Source organism: Accipiter gentilis, chromosome 12 (genome assembly GCF_929443795.1).
Source record: "Accipiter gentilis chromosome 12, bAccGen1.1, whole genome shotgun sequence".
Lineage (NCBI taxonomy): Eukaryota > Metazoa > Chordata > Aves > Accipitriformes > Accipitridae > Astur > Astur gentilis.
The window spans coordinates 8,108,751-8,125,889 of NC_064891.1; the positions used below are offsets into that span (position 1 = coordinate 8,108,751).

At 40.8% G+C, this 17,139-nt stretch overlaps 1 protein-coding gene across 9 annotated transcripts in view; it reads right to left on the bottom strand.

The window, feature by feature from the left end:
- Window positions 1-17,139, bottom strand: part of RUFY3 (RUN and FYVE domain containing 3) — a 58,530-nt gene that overhangs the window by 25,644 nt on the left and 15,747 nt on the right. For 6 of the 9 annotated variants that reach the window (XM_049814733.1, XM_049814736.1, XM_049814737.1 and 3 more), the window contains 2 exons: window positions 10,406-10,459; window positions 774-947 (listed from right to left, as the gene is read on the bottom strand). In XM_049814733.1, the coding sequence (XP_049670690.1) occupies window positions 774-947; window positions 10,406-10,459 (228 nt within the window). The remainder of the gene's footprint in view (window positions 1-773; window positions 948-10,405; window positions 10,460-17,139) is intronic. The other 3 variants (XM_049814734.1, XM_049814738.1, XM_049814740.1) reach the window with 1 other exon arrangement.

A 17,139-nucleotide genomic window follows, 5' to 3' on the forward strand; every position in this document is an offset into this window, starting at 1 on the left:
TGGCAAATGGACAAACAAAGAAGCTGAAGAATATGAACACTACTCCCTTGCACAATGTTACCCTAACCAGCACAGGAATTGCTTCTGTCACACAAAATGCTGAAAGCACAACTACTAAAGAAGCATGGCAGGATGTATGTATGGGTGCTGACAAGGCATTTAGTATCCTCTGATTTTCATCTCAAGCTACTACCATGCAAGGGCAGCACATCAAGAAGGATAGTCTGGTACTTGGCAATTTTAGTTGTGACTCCATGTTATATAGTTAAGTATATGCCCTGCTTGCTATTTTAAAAAGCAGCTTACAAGACATTAGCTGCACAAAGCAGAAATCCAGAGTTTTGATACAACTATTGAGAAAGGACCTCCGTGTTGCAGTTCCTCTTCCAGCAAGAGGACCATTGCATCCCTAAAGCATGAGGAAGTGCGGGGGGGGGGGGGGGGAGGGGGGGGAAAGAGTCATGAGTTTGCCGAGGAGCTAATTTTATCAGTGATCACTTAGCTATACTTGAGTCATCTGAAAAGATGTTTTAAAAATGGCAAGCACCTGCAACAACTGTGAACTTTTCACCTACAGTGTTATACCCTCAGCAGATTTTTTTCCCCCCTTCCTGTGGTCTGTCAAGTCCACTGCGATCGCAGCAGTGACCCTGCTCTGCCTCTCTTTAGTCTAGAGCATACATTACAAAACTAGATTTTTAAAACAAGATTGCTCTTTCTGGCTGTTATGCTACGACAAACAGCCCGAGAGGACTCCTCTCAAGCAAGGTTACCTTTCAAGCCGTGTTTAAGGCAATGTTCCATCACAACGAAGAACTGCTGAAGAGGTGCGTAGTCCGAGTCCAGTGTCCTGCCCAAATTAAGCGCCGATTCAATCAACCCCTTGATACTCAGTTTTGCCATGTTCATCAGGTTCATGCGTTCATTAGCCATGAGATAATTAGGATCTATTAAAAAAAAAAAAGAAGAAAAATACTGTTGAGTAACAAAAGCTATTTTTAGTACAATAAGATATCCTATCTCTCTCTTTTAGTTCCTCAGCTTTGAAGACATTTTTTGGGGCAGTGACAGTTTCACATGAAGCACTCTCTTCAGGCCTTTTGTTGAGAAAAATCGAAGTTAACTAGCATTTTACAGCCAAAGCCACACTGACATGGGAACAGGCGATATATCACATAAAGGGTGTCTCGATGCTTCAAATAACTACAAAAGCTTTAAATTTTCAAGAAAAATAAGTTTGAAGACAGCTGTTAATGTTGTGCTTTGTATCTTGACAACTCCTTACTGAATGTTACAGCTATCACTTGTTCCAACTCAAATCCCCAGCTACATCCAGCAATCACAAAATGGTAAAAATTCTGTTTGTGATTTGTTCTTCCACCTAAAGATAACCACAAACGTGCTCACACTTGATCCACCAACGTGTCTCTAATCCAGCCTTGCATCTTTCCTTCTCGGGATTTTTTTTTTTTTTAAAAAAAAAAACTTGGATGTAACCAACTTGGAGCCAATTCCCACCTATCTCTCTCCATTTTACCAACACTACTGGTTTTTACCACTGACGGTAAGGAGGTGATCTCCATGGCTCCGACAGCTCGCTCTAAGTCCCAACATGCACAGATCTTCCAAGACTGTATTCTTCCTCTACCATATTATAAACATTCAGACCTTCATTACTTGCTAGTTGCTTCTCGTTGCAAGAAACAGATACAGACATCCATTTTCCAACCTATACCCTGCCTGCAGGCCTCCTGCTCCCTGACCAGTACAACCTGCCCATGCCAACCCCCATCCTTTCACAGCGTGCCTCCCTTCCCAAACACCATCAGTGCATTTCCAACACCTCAAGGAACAACCTCGCTTACAACAGTACTGTCCCGTAACTAGCGTGAATTGTCCCATGTCCACACCTAATAGAGCATGCTTAAGCTTTAGGCCTAGAGATACAGAGTCATTGAAATTCTGGCTACTAAAATGATGTTACATCACTTGCAAGTCTTCTGTTTGTATCTGTTCCACCTGTAATCTCACACCCAATTTTTGAGCTCAAGTTCCTTGGCGCAAGCAGTATCATCCCTCTAGGGCACATTTATTCTAGGGCTGCTGTAAACAGCCACGGACCCTTGAACCAATTTGCCACCATCACAAGTGAATTTACTATACCAGAAACACGCGCAGAGGACATCTAAGACTACATACCTAAGCACAGGGTACACATTTTATCTGCTGTACTGGCAAAGCATGCTTGCATTTAGCAAAGAAGTAAAGCAAATAAATATCGGAGACTGAAAACCGTCAGTTAGAACAAAAGGAGATATATTTCTATTTAAAAAGCAGGGTAGCATGTAGCTAAGTTTGATGAAAGAAGCCATAAAAACATCTAGAAATCTAAGCAGTGGAAGAATGGCTGTTCCTGCTGGCTCTGTGGAGTACCACCACCTAGAACCACTCAGCAATGCCCACTGTCATCGGGGTCTTCTCAAGCTCTTTTTGACTGTTCAGAGGCTCCGTCTCTTCAACATACAGACAGCTGAGATAGGTTCCTACATCTCTCCTTAAAACATCTCTCGTGGTGAAGGAGGAGGGAAAGAGGCAACCCTCACCCCCAGTGGATCCAGTCCCTAAGTGAAGTCTTGCAGAAGTTTGGGTTTGTATTCAGCAGGCTTGCCTCTGAGTAAACATCAAATTTCTATTAGGCAGGTGGACTTGAACTGTCCAGATTAACAGTTCTCATCCTCTTGTCAATACAACTGTGAAGAACGACTTCTTGCAATTTGAAATGCAACAACTTAGCCAAAAGAAGTCAATGGATATATTCTTTTGAGACTACTGCAGTCTCCTATAGGACTTGTCCCAAAGATGCAAGTCATCATTCCGCTTCATCACAATGCTGATCAAATCCAGTTGCTCGAATACAAACTCCTTGTCATCGCAAATGCACTACCACTGCCATGAGGCAACTTGTCAGCACACACCAGCCAAAAAGACAGCAAGGAGCAAAACTTCATAGAACCATAGAATCACGAAAAATCACATCGTTCCCGCTTCCTATCTTCAGTATCTCCTGCAGGTTGGAAAGCACTGTAGGCCCAGCAGCCTGTAGCTAACAGGAGTAATATATAGCTGAATCCAAAACGGGCAAGAAGAGCAACTGCTACCGTGCGATTGAGACTCCTTATAGCAGACAGAAGGAGACACTGAAAGGCACCTCAGCGTTGGGAGATGAAAAGCAACTGCTGAGGTGGAGACACAAACATCTTCAATCAAAGAACCTGAGAAATTATGAAAGGGAATCAAAAGAGAGCATTTGTGGAACCTGGGAACACAGGCAGATTTGCTGAATCTGCCTCTGAAGCACACCATGATCAGGTTCCCACGGCCCCAAGGCTAGCCAGCACACAGGCTGCTGAGGTCTCGTTATTGCTGCTTAGGTTTTGGGTGGACAGCCTGCCAGAGGACAGACTGTTTTTATCGGGGATGCTGCTGACGACTCAAAGAAATACTCAGATCTAGCACTGTGGCAACACTGCTAACAACACTCGAGCACACATCATTAACACTGAAGGCTGTGAAAAAAATCCACAGTACAGGGAAGTGATGGGTCAGGGCAGGTGCCACCATTCCAACCTGGTACTGCAGCTGCATGTGTTTAGTCTCTCTAAAAGCAGCTCAGGACAAGGCCTCTCATCCCTTTTCTTCTCCAGGACAAAGCAATACCAGAAGTCTCCTTCTCTAAATTTCACTGGCAGCATCCTGGCAGCTACCGCATCAAGTGGTAGCTTGAGCAGCTCAAGGAGGATGATACAAGACGCTTTACTTCTTGTGTTGTGAGAAGAACAGAGTGGCCTTGTTATGCTGACTAGCGGTGGATAAGAAAACCTCTATGTTGCAAAATGTTTAAGATACCAGAGGAAATTGCTTTTGGTTGACCTTGCAATTCCCTGGGAAGATGAGAACCTTAGGCCCTTTTAGATAATTCAGCTTAAAAGTGTCAATATGGCTTGTGTTAAAAGAATGAAAATCAAGAAAACATAGATATTAGATTTATTGATGAACATTCTTTATGATAAGTTGTATCAAAACATGTGAAGTGTCCCACTGCACAGAATCACTAGAAGAGGCTGAACTAGCGGACAAGTGAGGAAGACTATCGAAGACCACCAGAGAACCTTCAAGACCACCAAAGACCTCGAGTATATCTGCACCAAGGACATTTTCATAGATTAATGAGTTCACGGAATTCGGATGAATATGTTAATTACTTTCAGGCAAAAAAATCATGAATACATATATCCATTTTGTATATAATCACAACTGTTGAAAGAACTGGTATGCACAATAGGTGGAGCGATCTGCCGCGCATCCAGGGCTGCAATTAAGAACGCCTGCTTTCTAAAACTCCAAAGTTCAGTCTTAGAGAGTTTCTGAAGTACTGACGTACAGTAACAGTTTTGGCAACCCAGATGGGACCCTGCTCCTGAACCTCAACGGATCTGGGAAGGTGTCTGATGGAGAAGGGAAGCGTACAGACAGCAGTAAGCAATGCCAGCTGGAATTGCCGACAATTGACAGCCATGGGTTTAGCTGCACTCCAGGTTGCATCAGCTGCCAGACAAATGCCTTCTTGTTCAGGGAAGTGGCAAACAAGTCCCATTGTTCCTGTGCCTCCACCCAATCTTCTGCTGTTGAAGGACAAAGTCATCACCCCCCCCCCCCCCCGAGAGTTTTGTTTTACTAAATGTACACTCTTCAAGCACCAATTGTCTTGGCTCACATCTTACAAAAACGCCGAGATTAGGCATTCACAGTTTATTTTCATACTTCAGAAAACTTCAAAGTACTCACTTAGGAATGCAATTCTCATAGCAGCATGGGACTGGAGAAAGATTTAATTTAGTGGGTGATTTTGATTTCCTTTGCAGAACTACTACTATTTTAAGCTGATAGATTTGGCGTGTACATTGAGCAGATTACCTGTTTGGGGATCTGCAATCCATTTTATGATTTGCAATGTAGCTAACAGTTAGTCACCATTACTAGGAATGCAGACTCAGGGAAAACTAAGTCAGACAAAATACTACACACAATTGCAGAAACTAATTACAAAACCTTCTGTATATTTTCTTCTGTATACTTCTGCATAAAACTAATGAACAACTCCTATAACAGCATCCATCGCAGTTGCCATTTAAGAGTATACAAACATCACTGTAACATTTGCTTCTACCCCAGACAACCACTGTCACAAAATTGTGCTTTCCTCCGGTACCATGATTCAAGATCCACTCAGAACAAGGTTATCTGGTTAAAAACGATCAATCTGCTCCCTCAATCCTCCTGGTAGCACAACTCCATCTACAGTATATCCATGCTTCTGACTAAGGCAGATAAACCAGCAGAAATCATTAGTAGGTTTGAATTATCTGAAGCAATTTTTATATGTACCCTCAAAAGGGTATGGTGCTGTGGCAAAAGAAACAAATAGACCTTTTTTTTTTTTTTTTTTTTTTTTTAATTTAAATACATTCTGAAGTTTAGGTTGAACATGATTGTCCGGCCAGGTTTGGAAGAGAAACTCCTATGCATATGCACAACGTGCATATTGATCTCAGTAGTGAGATCAGACCCTTTAGAAAAGCTGAGTGTTTGCCTCCTGAGTGCATCTAAAAGTTTTAAGACTTGACTGAAACCTTGTTAATAAGCACAGCTTCTTTTTCTCCTTCCCTATCAGGGGAACAGCAATATAGAGGAAGATAGAGAGACCTCCTCTCCTCTCTAATCAAGATGTTTCCTCGCCAGCCAAGGTCCCACAGTGGTGTGCCCCAGGCAACAAAGCACCACTGCAGTATGGAGCATCCTGCGCCCATGGCCCAAGCGGCTCATTGATCCAATCGGTAGCACGGCAGGCGTCCAAAGTGACTCTGCTTAGGTGGCAAATCAATTGCTAATGCAAAATTAAAGAAACTGTACGAGACAACTACATGGAAAATGTAGTAGTTGGCTACGGTTATTAGCTAGTTTGAATTGTGGTAGAGTGCAAGGACACTGCTCAGAATTAGGGTCCTACTCTATTATGCACTCATAGGAAACCATACACATTTCTTAAGTGTATTGAGAGCTGCTGCCCCACGCAGACCTATACTGAGGTCAAGGGTACGCTTTTTGAGGCAAGGCGCACGGTTTTCCGCGAGTCGGAGAGGTCTGCGACTTCTGTGTGTCAACTAGGGTCAATACTACCCTAATTAAAAAAGACAAACACAAGCAAACAAGAATAACAAAGGGGCACATGAAACATGTTCAAGACAAGTAGATTCTTTCAACGCTTAAGAGCCAATGAACACCTGAGCTCATGAAAGCACTAAGGAAAAAAAAGAAAAAGCAGGCCTATGCTTTCATTTAAGACTAAAATGTGCAGTCACAGTCTAAAGAACTGAAAAATGTTTTCATGACATTAACTAAAGGTTTCTGCTTCGTTAGTCTGTTGTGAACGATGGTGCTCTACGTATGCAGCTCATCTAAGATTCTCATCTTGCAAACCAATTAACTATTATATAGTATGAAACTGGATAAAATCCCAAAGATGTATTCCAAAAATTAAATCCTAACTAATTTATACCATTGTTATATGCGCTGCAACATATAGACCTTTAAAACTGAGTCTAAAAGAGCAGGGTAAGCAAGCAAAGACAACTTTTACACAGAAAGACTATCCAGCTGGCTTTAAGTCCACTCAGACACTTTCTGCTTTGACAAGTCTGACCCTGATGTGCAATTGTGATTCTCAGTTTGAGTCAGTACCTTCTCCAACTTTCTCTTTCTGCCTCTAACTGCAAAAACTCTACCTGTGTTTTACTATACATGCCATGTCATAAACCTTAAAAGGTTAAATCTTGGCTCTTAAACTTTGCCTTTCCACATGGTTTGGATTTTAATAGAAGTAATCTTAAATTCTCAAGACACTTTGCTATTTAATATTGTAGCTTCTACAGAATAGATGCGTTTTCTAACCAGCAACATCGCACGTGGGATTTAAGTGGTCATGACTGAACTGGACTTGCATCGCACTAGAATGACAGGGTTAAGTAATCAGCTCATCTGACTGTCTCCTTAAAACATTCAACTCCCAGGTTTCTAAAGAGGTAAAACTGTGCCATAATCATTGACATGCTAACAGCATGAAAAGCAAAAGGTTCCCAAAAAGCTTCCATGAAGGCATTTTCAAAAGCATCCAAGAATCCTGTAATTTGTTTAAAAGGTAAAGTATGTACCTAGGAACCTAAAAGTCAAGGAAAAAGTCAATGCAATACTGGATCTCAAAGAGTTAAGCTGCAACTGTGACCTAAGTACTTATCACCTGGTGACAATAAATTTTATCATTCCTCATACCTAATTTTGCTTAAAGAATTAAGAAGAAACTAAAATAAAGCTAGAACTTTGATCAAATGCAGGGATTCATGAAACACTGTAGACATGAACAAATCTGCTCAAAGTAATGCCAATTAATTAGTACTTCAGCAAGGCTCCCCATGTACTGAATCCATCTTAAATCAAGAATACAAACTTAAAGTAATCTGAAATTTAGAAAAGCTGCTTCTGTGTATGGAACAGAAAAGGCATCTTGCAAACAGTTCATAATGTATTCAGATTAACTGAGATACGTTAATTGTGAAATTCAAAACCAACCAGCATCCATAGTGCGCTGAGTTTCAGTTAAGCAAATTCACATTAGGAAGGACATTATTTCCAGCTGCTCAGACTATGAAATCATGAACACATGTATAATTTCAAATAAATGTGGAAAGCAAATCCCTAGTTATATTAAGGACTTTCATAATTTAAACTGGAGTTCAACATCATCATGTAGTTTTTAAGCTGCTTCTATTTCCTGACATTCTCTTACATTGAAATGCCTCACCTGCCTTCCAGCAAGGCAGGCCCCTGACTACCACCTCAAGGATGAGGTGATACACATTTTGCATGTCACACAAACGCTCTCTTAAAGGTAAGAAGTGATGAAAATAAGTGACATGGCTATTGACAAGTGAAAAGCAGAAGCACCTCTGTTTCTACAGAAATGTGTCTTATTCCACTGATTTTTTGCTTCTATAGTCAAAATTCAACCTGTCTACTCTGAGGGACTGGGGATAAACCGGAAAGCAGCTGGACTAAAGCCACCTTACAAAAATGAAATTGGATTTCCTAAGAGTAGAAACATTTTCACAGAGAGTTTAAAAGGTTGTTTCATTTGTTCTTGGTATTGTCTTTCATGTTGGCTTTTGAGGGGGAAAGCACACTCCATGTCAAGCACCCATCCGCCGCTGGTCCATCGCTGAGAGCAGTATCCTGCACGCACACACCAGGCATGTAAGAGTTTCAAAAAAAAAAAAAACAAAAAAAAAACAGAACGAGGTGGTGGTCATGGGAAACAATGATACAAGTGCAAACAGACAAGACACACATTTCAAACGTATCCCACCCCAACAAAATAAATGCAAAAAATCTGTTCAATGTTTGGGGGGGGGGGGCGGGGGGAAGAAAGTCCCAAACCCTTTTTTCCTTAAAGACCACCCTGGATATGCCCTCGGCCGGAGCTGCTGGGGAAGCAGAATTAGCTGTTGTGCCAGGAGAGAGCACATCTTCCGTGGCTGATGAGAAGGCTGCTGTGTTTACGAGGCCACCAGGCAGAAGCCCAGGCACATAACCCAGCACCACAGTTAAGAAAGGCCCCGTCCACTGAAGATGACCAGTAAGAAATTAGTGTAGTTAATGCATCAAAACTGATTTTTGTGCACAACACACCCTCTTTAAAAAGCTTTATAGCATCTGAGTTTCCAAATATAAATAAAAAAAATTTTTGCTATGCCATGGTTGATTTTGCTTTTTTTATTCTCCCAGAAACCTTCTTAAAACTATTTGCACTGGAAGGTTTTTCCTAAGTGAGTCCCAAACCTAGCTGCATTACTTTGCCATCCTTAACTATCAGTTATTATGCTATTAATAATCACAACTACATATTTTAAGACAGATGTATCCTTCATGGTGTTGCTCATGCTTTACCCTCTATTTATAACCCTGAGTCCATAACACAAACCGCTTCAGTTCACCAAGTTTCACTTTTAAATTGCCTCTCTGTGCTACAAAGAGTCAAATCCAGCTTTTGGTTAACATCCTACCCGTGAGAATTAGACCAAAAGTGAATACACCACCGGTAAGAATACAGTCACCACGGGATCTGCAATCTGCAACACCTTTGAAAACATTCGATGCACAAATTGGCAAAAAGAGGTGAAATGCACCTGCTGACCTTACTCCTTTGGGATTATCAGTACAATAGCAGGACTTAGGCTCCTAAAACTTCTAGATATCAACCACCCTAGCTTTAGCTTAAAATTTGACATTGCCATTTTAAAAGAATTTGGCCTGTAGAGATAAATACCCCTAACCATCCTTCCCCATTGAAATCTAAATTCTTCTTAATGATGAACACTTAAAACTTCTCAGCCACAAAAGGTAAATTCCCTTCTTCTTCCCTTGCTTCCAAAAGGTGTATTAGCCTTTTGTGTTGCAAACACTTTCATCCCAAGCACGAACAGTTGTAGTCATCATATTAAAAATTTACTTGAGTGCATGCTGAATTGGGGATTCAACTATTTCATGCTTGCACCATTTTTAAGAATCAAGTCAGAAGCACTACAAAAAAAGTTTCTTATTATTTCACAAATTTTAATCAAAATTTGCAATACAAGTTTTAGAGTCACTTTTGCAAAGTCTCAAATTGATACATAGAAACACTTCAGAAAATCTGAAGCTTCAGGGTGATTTCTGAACTTTTTTTAATTTAGCTTCCATATATAGCTGCAACCTTTTAAGTTGTGTTTATATCAGGAAAATAATTGCTGCAGAAAGCATTTAATGTAAGTAAACTAGCCCCTTGTTGATTCGCTTTTTCTACCTCCACCTGAAGTCAAACTACCCCAAAATTGTTGAAACACTTTTTTGAACATCATTGTATGCACATATTTTTAAAAGAGAGATCAGTAAGAATTTAGAAACCCAAGCTGATCACTCGGAACCCATGAAGGGGCTGATAAAATTTACAAGAAAAGCCCTCACAATACTCATTTTAAATTTAAATTGATATAATTCCAAGAGCAATACAAACACTGGAGTGATCAAAGGCATTTTCTTTAACACACTAACAGCAGCAAGCAAACATGCGCACAGAGTGCAACTAGTACAGCCTGTTCTGGCTGTGAACCTGGTTCAACCAGACAAGCACGTTCAGAAAGCCACAGCTATTGGCACTGGAAAGGAAAACTGTATTTTGCACTCAGACTCAAAATAATAAGGCAAAAGCCAATCATTAGTGGAAATAATAGCTGAAAGATGTTGGTGTGGCACGCACCTTCAGTATCATCACGCAATTGCTCCACCACATCTGTCAAATCCTCCCAAGAGTCTTTGCAAACAGCAAAAAGAAAGGAAAAGAAAGAAAATGTCATGCAAGCCATGATCTAAAGGAAAGATTTAAAATCAAGGTATAAGAAAAGGATAACTGAAAGGGAGATTTGCATAATACAAGACTTAATTCATAGTGGCAAGAGATTTGCAAGTCAAAAGGGTTTATTAGTCTGCACAAAGCAATACAGCAAAGCGTTTTTTTCCTGGAGAGTCAAATTAAGGTAGGCTTCACTAAAGCTTTAGAAGCTTTGTTTCTTTCTGCATTAAGACAAGCAACACATTTGTAAAGCACATCCTAAAATGAAAAGCATTGTTTTGTTTGTAAGATCAAAGTACTAAACTTCGGGTATTTATGCAACGTCAGCATTTGCTTCAATTTCCTTCTACCCAGCCCCCCAAAGAACCCCCCAATAGTGAAATACAGCCACACATGAAAAGCAAGCACATTTCAGGACAAGGACATACTGAAGACATTTTAAATAAGGTTAAACAGAGCTTTAACTCCGTTACGACCATCACTCCAAACGAAAAAATCTTGCAGAAGTGATCCAGCTGAGCTTGGACACAGGTCACAGGTTTTACGTCATCATCCTGATGATGATTCACTAAGGCCTCGATGAGGAAAACACCTCTATCTCCTTCCAGGAGCCCACAGATGGCTGACAGGCACGGGGAGGAGGTCTGCATTCTGGGAGAGGAGCAGGCAGGACAAGGAAAACTTGTTGCAGCACACCCACTAATTCCCTGGTTCCAAACCCAGAAAAGAAAGCCAGACGAAGCCCCGGAGGGTCTGAACCCTGTGGGATTTTCAGCTCCCTACTTACATGCCTGCTCTCCCCAGGACTAACTTGCAATCGGTGGAATGTCCAACACACAAGAAAGGCTCTGCTCTGCTCCCCTTTACGGGCCAACCGTGCCGAAGTCCTGAGCAAAGTACACACACACTACCGGGACCTCCTCCCTCCCACGGAAAAGCTATGGCCAGCCTCCTCCTGCTGTAGGAGCCAGCACTGGCTAGCAAACAGCATATTCAGTCACTATGTTTGAAGACACACACACACACACACAAAAAGTGTTAAGTACCAGTATGACTAAGAATTCAAATGATCGCCAAAATCTTCCTACGCTGAAATACCGCTGACCAACAGTCTTCTCATCCTTTGAAACCGTTTTATTCACGTAGCTGATTTTTAATGATCAGTTTTCTTCATAAACCAGAAGCTCCCTTCTTCCCCTACGGCTAAGCATTAGTGCAATACTGAGAACAGCAGAAAAACCACCATTCCTTGGGTCCTGCCTATGTACCCAGGTTGAAGTGATCAACTGCTTGCCATGCAGCAGGGATTTCTCCTCTCCTTGTCAGGGGTGAAGAGGGACGGAGGGACAACAAGCACAATCAGGTTCACCTACCTCTGCTTGCTGGGAGCAACAGGGAGTTTTGCTTGAGAAATTCCCTGCTACTGCAAGAACAAAGCCCTGGTGATGCTCCCCCCGCCACCAGCTTCCCCCACACGCTACACTTCGGGCTTCTGGTCTTTTATTACAGGTGTCACAGCTTTCTGTAGGTGCAGGAGACTTTTTGTAGCTCGCAGTGCAGTGACGGACCGACATGTCCCTGATGCTTTCCTGGACCCTACTGCACTCTTACCCTGGAGTGCTACGAATTGGATTCTGACTCATGGGTCACCTTCACCCCTTTCCTTTTTTTTTTTTTTTTAAGCACTTAAAATGCAGACATTAGTAGGATTGAGAAATTCAGTATTTGTAGAAAATGCTTTGTGTAGCAACGCTACATAAACAAGCTAAGGTAGCTAGTATTTTCTAGCTGTATTTCTAGCATTTCTGAGAACGAATGAGAACCTAGCTGCACACACAATGATTTAACAGCAGTTTTCATCACCTGCAATGATCAGAACCAGATTCTGATCAACCCGGAATCCTTATCTGCACACTGAGATTGAAGCCAGACATTATCACTGAATAGTGTGTTATCTAATGCCAAGCGTTTGGGTTTTTTCCTTAATATGAACAGTGAACAACATCTCATAACCAAAAAAAGACTTACAATGATTGGCAACAGAGACAGAGGAAATTGCCAGGCTTCCCTTGATCTTTCACATGACATCTCTCACTGATTTTGTCACTTCAAACTCCTCCCTACACGTACCACATAGACTCCAATGATTTAAGAGCTCCCTACTCCTCTAAGCCTTTTTCTTTACTCAGCTCCAGATCCAAAAAACCACCCAAAACCTCCAGCCTACTATGAAAGCTGTTAACAGCAGGTAGTGAGGCTTACACACAGAACAGATTTTGCTTTCTTATCACTTTGAATTTTTTTTTTTTTTTTTTTAAATCAACTTAGGAAATCACTTTACTGTACTAGGTCAGCACAGTGCAAGCAGTCCAGTACCCCACCTCACATACCGTCTGGGCTATGTTTCAGAGAAAGGTGTGAGAAACCTCACACAGCTGTGCAGGCTCCGTCTGGACAATTGCTACCTGCTTGACTGTAAAGCATTAAGGCTTTTTTTTTTTTTAACCCTTAGCAAATGATTCATGTAAAGCTTACAAACAAACGCCCAGTGGAGTCACAAGTATTTTCCTCTATTATATCCCTACAGGCAATAATCCTATTCTCTTTCTAGCAAGAAATGCCTGCAAGAATTGCATGAATTTGTATTGGCACAAAGGTACCACAGGATTTGTACAAGTTTAGAGGCAAAAGCACACATTTTATTAGCACTTGCTTTCATATTTCTATTTGCTTTTTCATGCATCTAACTGTGGTTTGCATACACTTAATTTCTTGTTTTTCATTTTAGAGTTTTCCCCACATCTGGAATTTCCACCAAACAACAGTGGGGGAAAAAACCTTAAGACACACACACCAAACAAACAAAAAAAAAAAATCACAAAAACCTGCAATTTGATAGTTTCCATGCACCTTATCATTGTACACCTAAGACAAACTCAATACTCTTGATTATTATGGAAAAATATTAAAGCCTGTAACACATGCATACCAAGTGTAGGAAACAGGATGACCAAGACTTTTAAGTCTTCATAAAACGATTACCTCATTCCAACTGGATTCCCAGGAAGATTAGTATTATGGAATTGATTATCCCACTGGAATAAATACAGAAGCAGGTTCTTTACAAAGCAACTGGAGTACTTATTATCACTAACATATTAGTCATGAAAATCCCACCCGCTATTTTAACTATGAAGTTTTTGAAAGTTACTCTTTTCTCTGCTTCACTGACACAGCAACAGTGTTCTCAACTGATTTGCCTACAAGAAACAGTCCAGCAACAGCATGGGATTCAGTGTGGGCTGATTTACCCAGTTTAGCACTGGGGCAAGAAACCTCTGACAGCCTCAGCAAAGGGACTTCAGCTGCTGGGGAGCAGTGCACATTTAAGCACTCTTACTACCAACCACAAAGTCTTTCAAATCCAATGGCAAATAAGGTTTACCAAGGCATTTTACCCTTTGCTAACAATTTAAAAAAGAAAACTAAAATATAAAACCATCTTAATGAGTAGGAATACTAATCTATATATATGAAGCAGCAGCTTCTCTGTTATGACTTTGCTCCCACTAGTAAGAACGCTTCAAAAGAGGTGGCGATTAGTGAATGATTACATACAGTAAGAAAACAAACAAAAACTTTCCCTCCTAACTTTATCTTCCTGAATTTGCTCATATCTTAATTTTTGGCTTACTATTTCTCACAGACAAAGGCAATACCTAAGTTACATTGAAATTTCTAACAACTTGTGCAGGAGTAAGGGATATTGCCAGTGGATACACTTTCCCATGCAAATTAAAGCTTTTAAAAATAAACCCTGGGAGAACATAACAGCATAAAAATTATTTCATGCTGCTATTAAACAGAATGAGTGCTTCATTTTTTTTTATTTTTTTTTTTTTTTAAAGCTTGAATTTATTAGCCTAAATTAAGGTTGGAAGTAGAAGTCTTTATGAATATTCCAAACTACCACCACACTTCTCCAACTCCCCTGAAGCTGTGTACTGCAATAACAATGCTCCTACACCTCCTGGCAGCCTCCAACATGGTTGTGAAAAGGTTAAAGGCCAAAAGCAACACTGCTAAGCAGTGAGTTGCCACATCGCTATACAGTGCTGAAAAAACATTCTACATGCAAAAGCTGAGTACATGAAGATTATGGCTTCTCACGCTGTGGGCAGGACGGGGATAAAAACAGCATCCGATTCACATTATGGAGTTTTTTAATAGGTGTCTCATGAGCAGAAACCACCAGAGGTTCCCAAATATACAGCAGAAGTATCCCTGGGATATTTTAAATAAACCTGAACAAGCACCGAATGTGTACCCTTTACGAGAAGTTCCCATAGTCCGGAGCTGCACGAAACCCTACGTATTCCCTTCAAATGCTGATACAGAACGCATTCATAGAGAAATCATCTGCAATGAACATGATCACCTCAAACACAGCATCTTAGCCTATTCCGGGCTACCACCTACAAGCAGACTCCCACGATTTGCAGTAAGCCTAGCAGCAGAACTGCAAGTTCCCCAACACACACAGCTTCCTAGGCCATCAGTTTTCTGTCCGCGTCCTCTTTACTTTCATTAGTAAAATACTTTGTCAGTGCAACTAGGAGGACGGAATGCTCCAAACTTCTTATATAGCTATAGCGTTTTGTCATGTGTAAAGAAAAACGCTCAGAACAAAGCAATGAGTCCACACATCCTTTTTATAGTTTCCAAGCACGGTGTGAGAATCAAGTTCCTCCAAAGACAGACTAAATAGGTCAGGAACTTTTTTTTTTTTTAAAGTACAGAAGTTCTTAATAAAGGTATAAGGAGAAGCTGAGATGTCATTAAAATAACAAAAAAAAAAAAAAACCAAACCAAAAACCAGAACCATTTTGGGAAGTGAAAACTGAGCCTGACACAGAAAGTACACGGCCACGGTGAAATGTCAGTTATTTTGCTTTGGCTGCTGTGAAAGTCTTGGCACAACTCTGTTAATGTTTTCTGTAAGTGTCTGTACAAAACCCAACTCTGTTGAAGAGTTATAAACAAACAAAACCACAACAAGACCAGGGTCCCCATGTTCTGTTTACTGATAATGAAAAGGGTTACTTTTTAAGCTTGCCCACAACAGCAGTCAAGATAAATACTAAACACATCAGCAGCTGAACACCAATACCAGGTAAGACAACTAGACTGCATTCAGTCAATGCACTTGCGTTAAATCCCCTCTGCTCCTGCCTGGTAATTTGCCAAGATTGAAAAGAAGTTCTGAGGAAAGAAGAAGAAACAACTACCCATATATTTAAAATAAGACCTACAAAAGTGCTGACAAGTTAGTTAGGACTGAACAACAAATGCTGGAATCAGGATGATGATCAAATGAACCGAAGCAAACCAAACCAAACCACAACCAAAGATGCCAAGCGAAAAGGGTGGCTTTCTCCTAGCCTGCCTTTTTTACCCAGCACCTTTCTTTTATCTAAGCCCTAAAATTCAAAGTACTCCAGGAACTTCCTTTTTCCTCCAGAATGGGAAGGAAAGACCACTCCACCGTACCTTGTTACTATGCCTCAGAGTACCAGGAGTTATGGCAGCACTTCTCACGTGCACTCAAAGGCACTTTGAAATTTAACCGTAAGTGAAAATCTACAGCGACCATCAGTATAACCGTAACTGATAGCTCCCCTGTCAGTTATGCGTCATTATGCCCTAGAAAGAAAAAGTACTGCCCCTGTTCTAGAGAGGGATGCTAATGGAAGAAATGCTGATGCGTGCTCTTTAGAAGGCTAATTATAGGATTATTTGTCTGATTTGAACTTTTAGTCTGCTGCTCTAACCACTTGCTGGTCTTTTTTGGGCCAAAGCATCCTACAACAGAAGTGAAAGTGAGAAGAGCTTACTGAGAAATACTGAATATGCATGACGAATTGCATTCACATAATTTTTTTTTTTCCATTAAAGCTAGCACACTCTCCTTCATTCTATGGACAAATATTACTTTTATCATTAAATGGAAACCTATAGTCACATTATTATATTCATTTAAATTGCATTATTTCACAGTTGTCATCTTAGGAATGATAAATAATACATTTAATAAGAAATAATGAAGTGGTCAAGAAAGAAAATGAAGTAGATGCTGTTGATATCATTTGCAAATCAAGTGGATCATGAAGTGCTGCAAAGAAAAGGGACCAGCAAAGAGAGTTTCAGCATCACGCTCAAACACCTTGCAATCCAAAAATCAAGGAAGTGACCAGACAGCCTACAGCCTAGAACACCAGAAACAATCTATGCAGAACTTTCAAAGTAGCTTAAGAAAAAAACATTTTTAAAACACCACTACATAAAAATCCCATCTCTAAATGTATACGTATAAAGAGAGTGCCTTGCATAAAGAATTAAAAATCAGTCCATTCATTTCACCCTGCAACTTCTGTCTGGGAAAGCTGTTTTCATAACAGGAAGGTTGGAGTAATGGATACTAAGAACACTCAGCACACCCGTTCTCCCACGCAAGTCCTGCTAAACCAACGCATGCCCACCTGCCAGTCCTGGCTATACTTTCAGAGCAGGAGAACAAAAAGGAAAACACAGAGTGCTTTGGTGCTGCTGCTGCTGCTGTCTTGGGGAACCTCCGCTCTCCT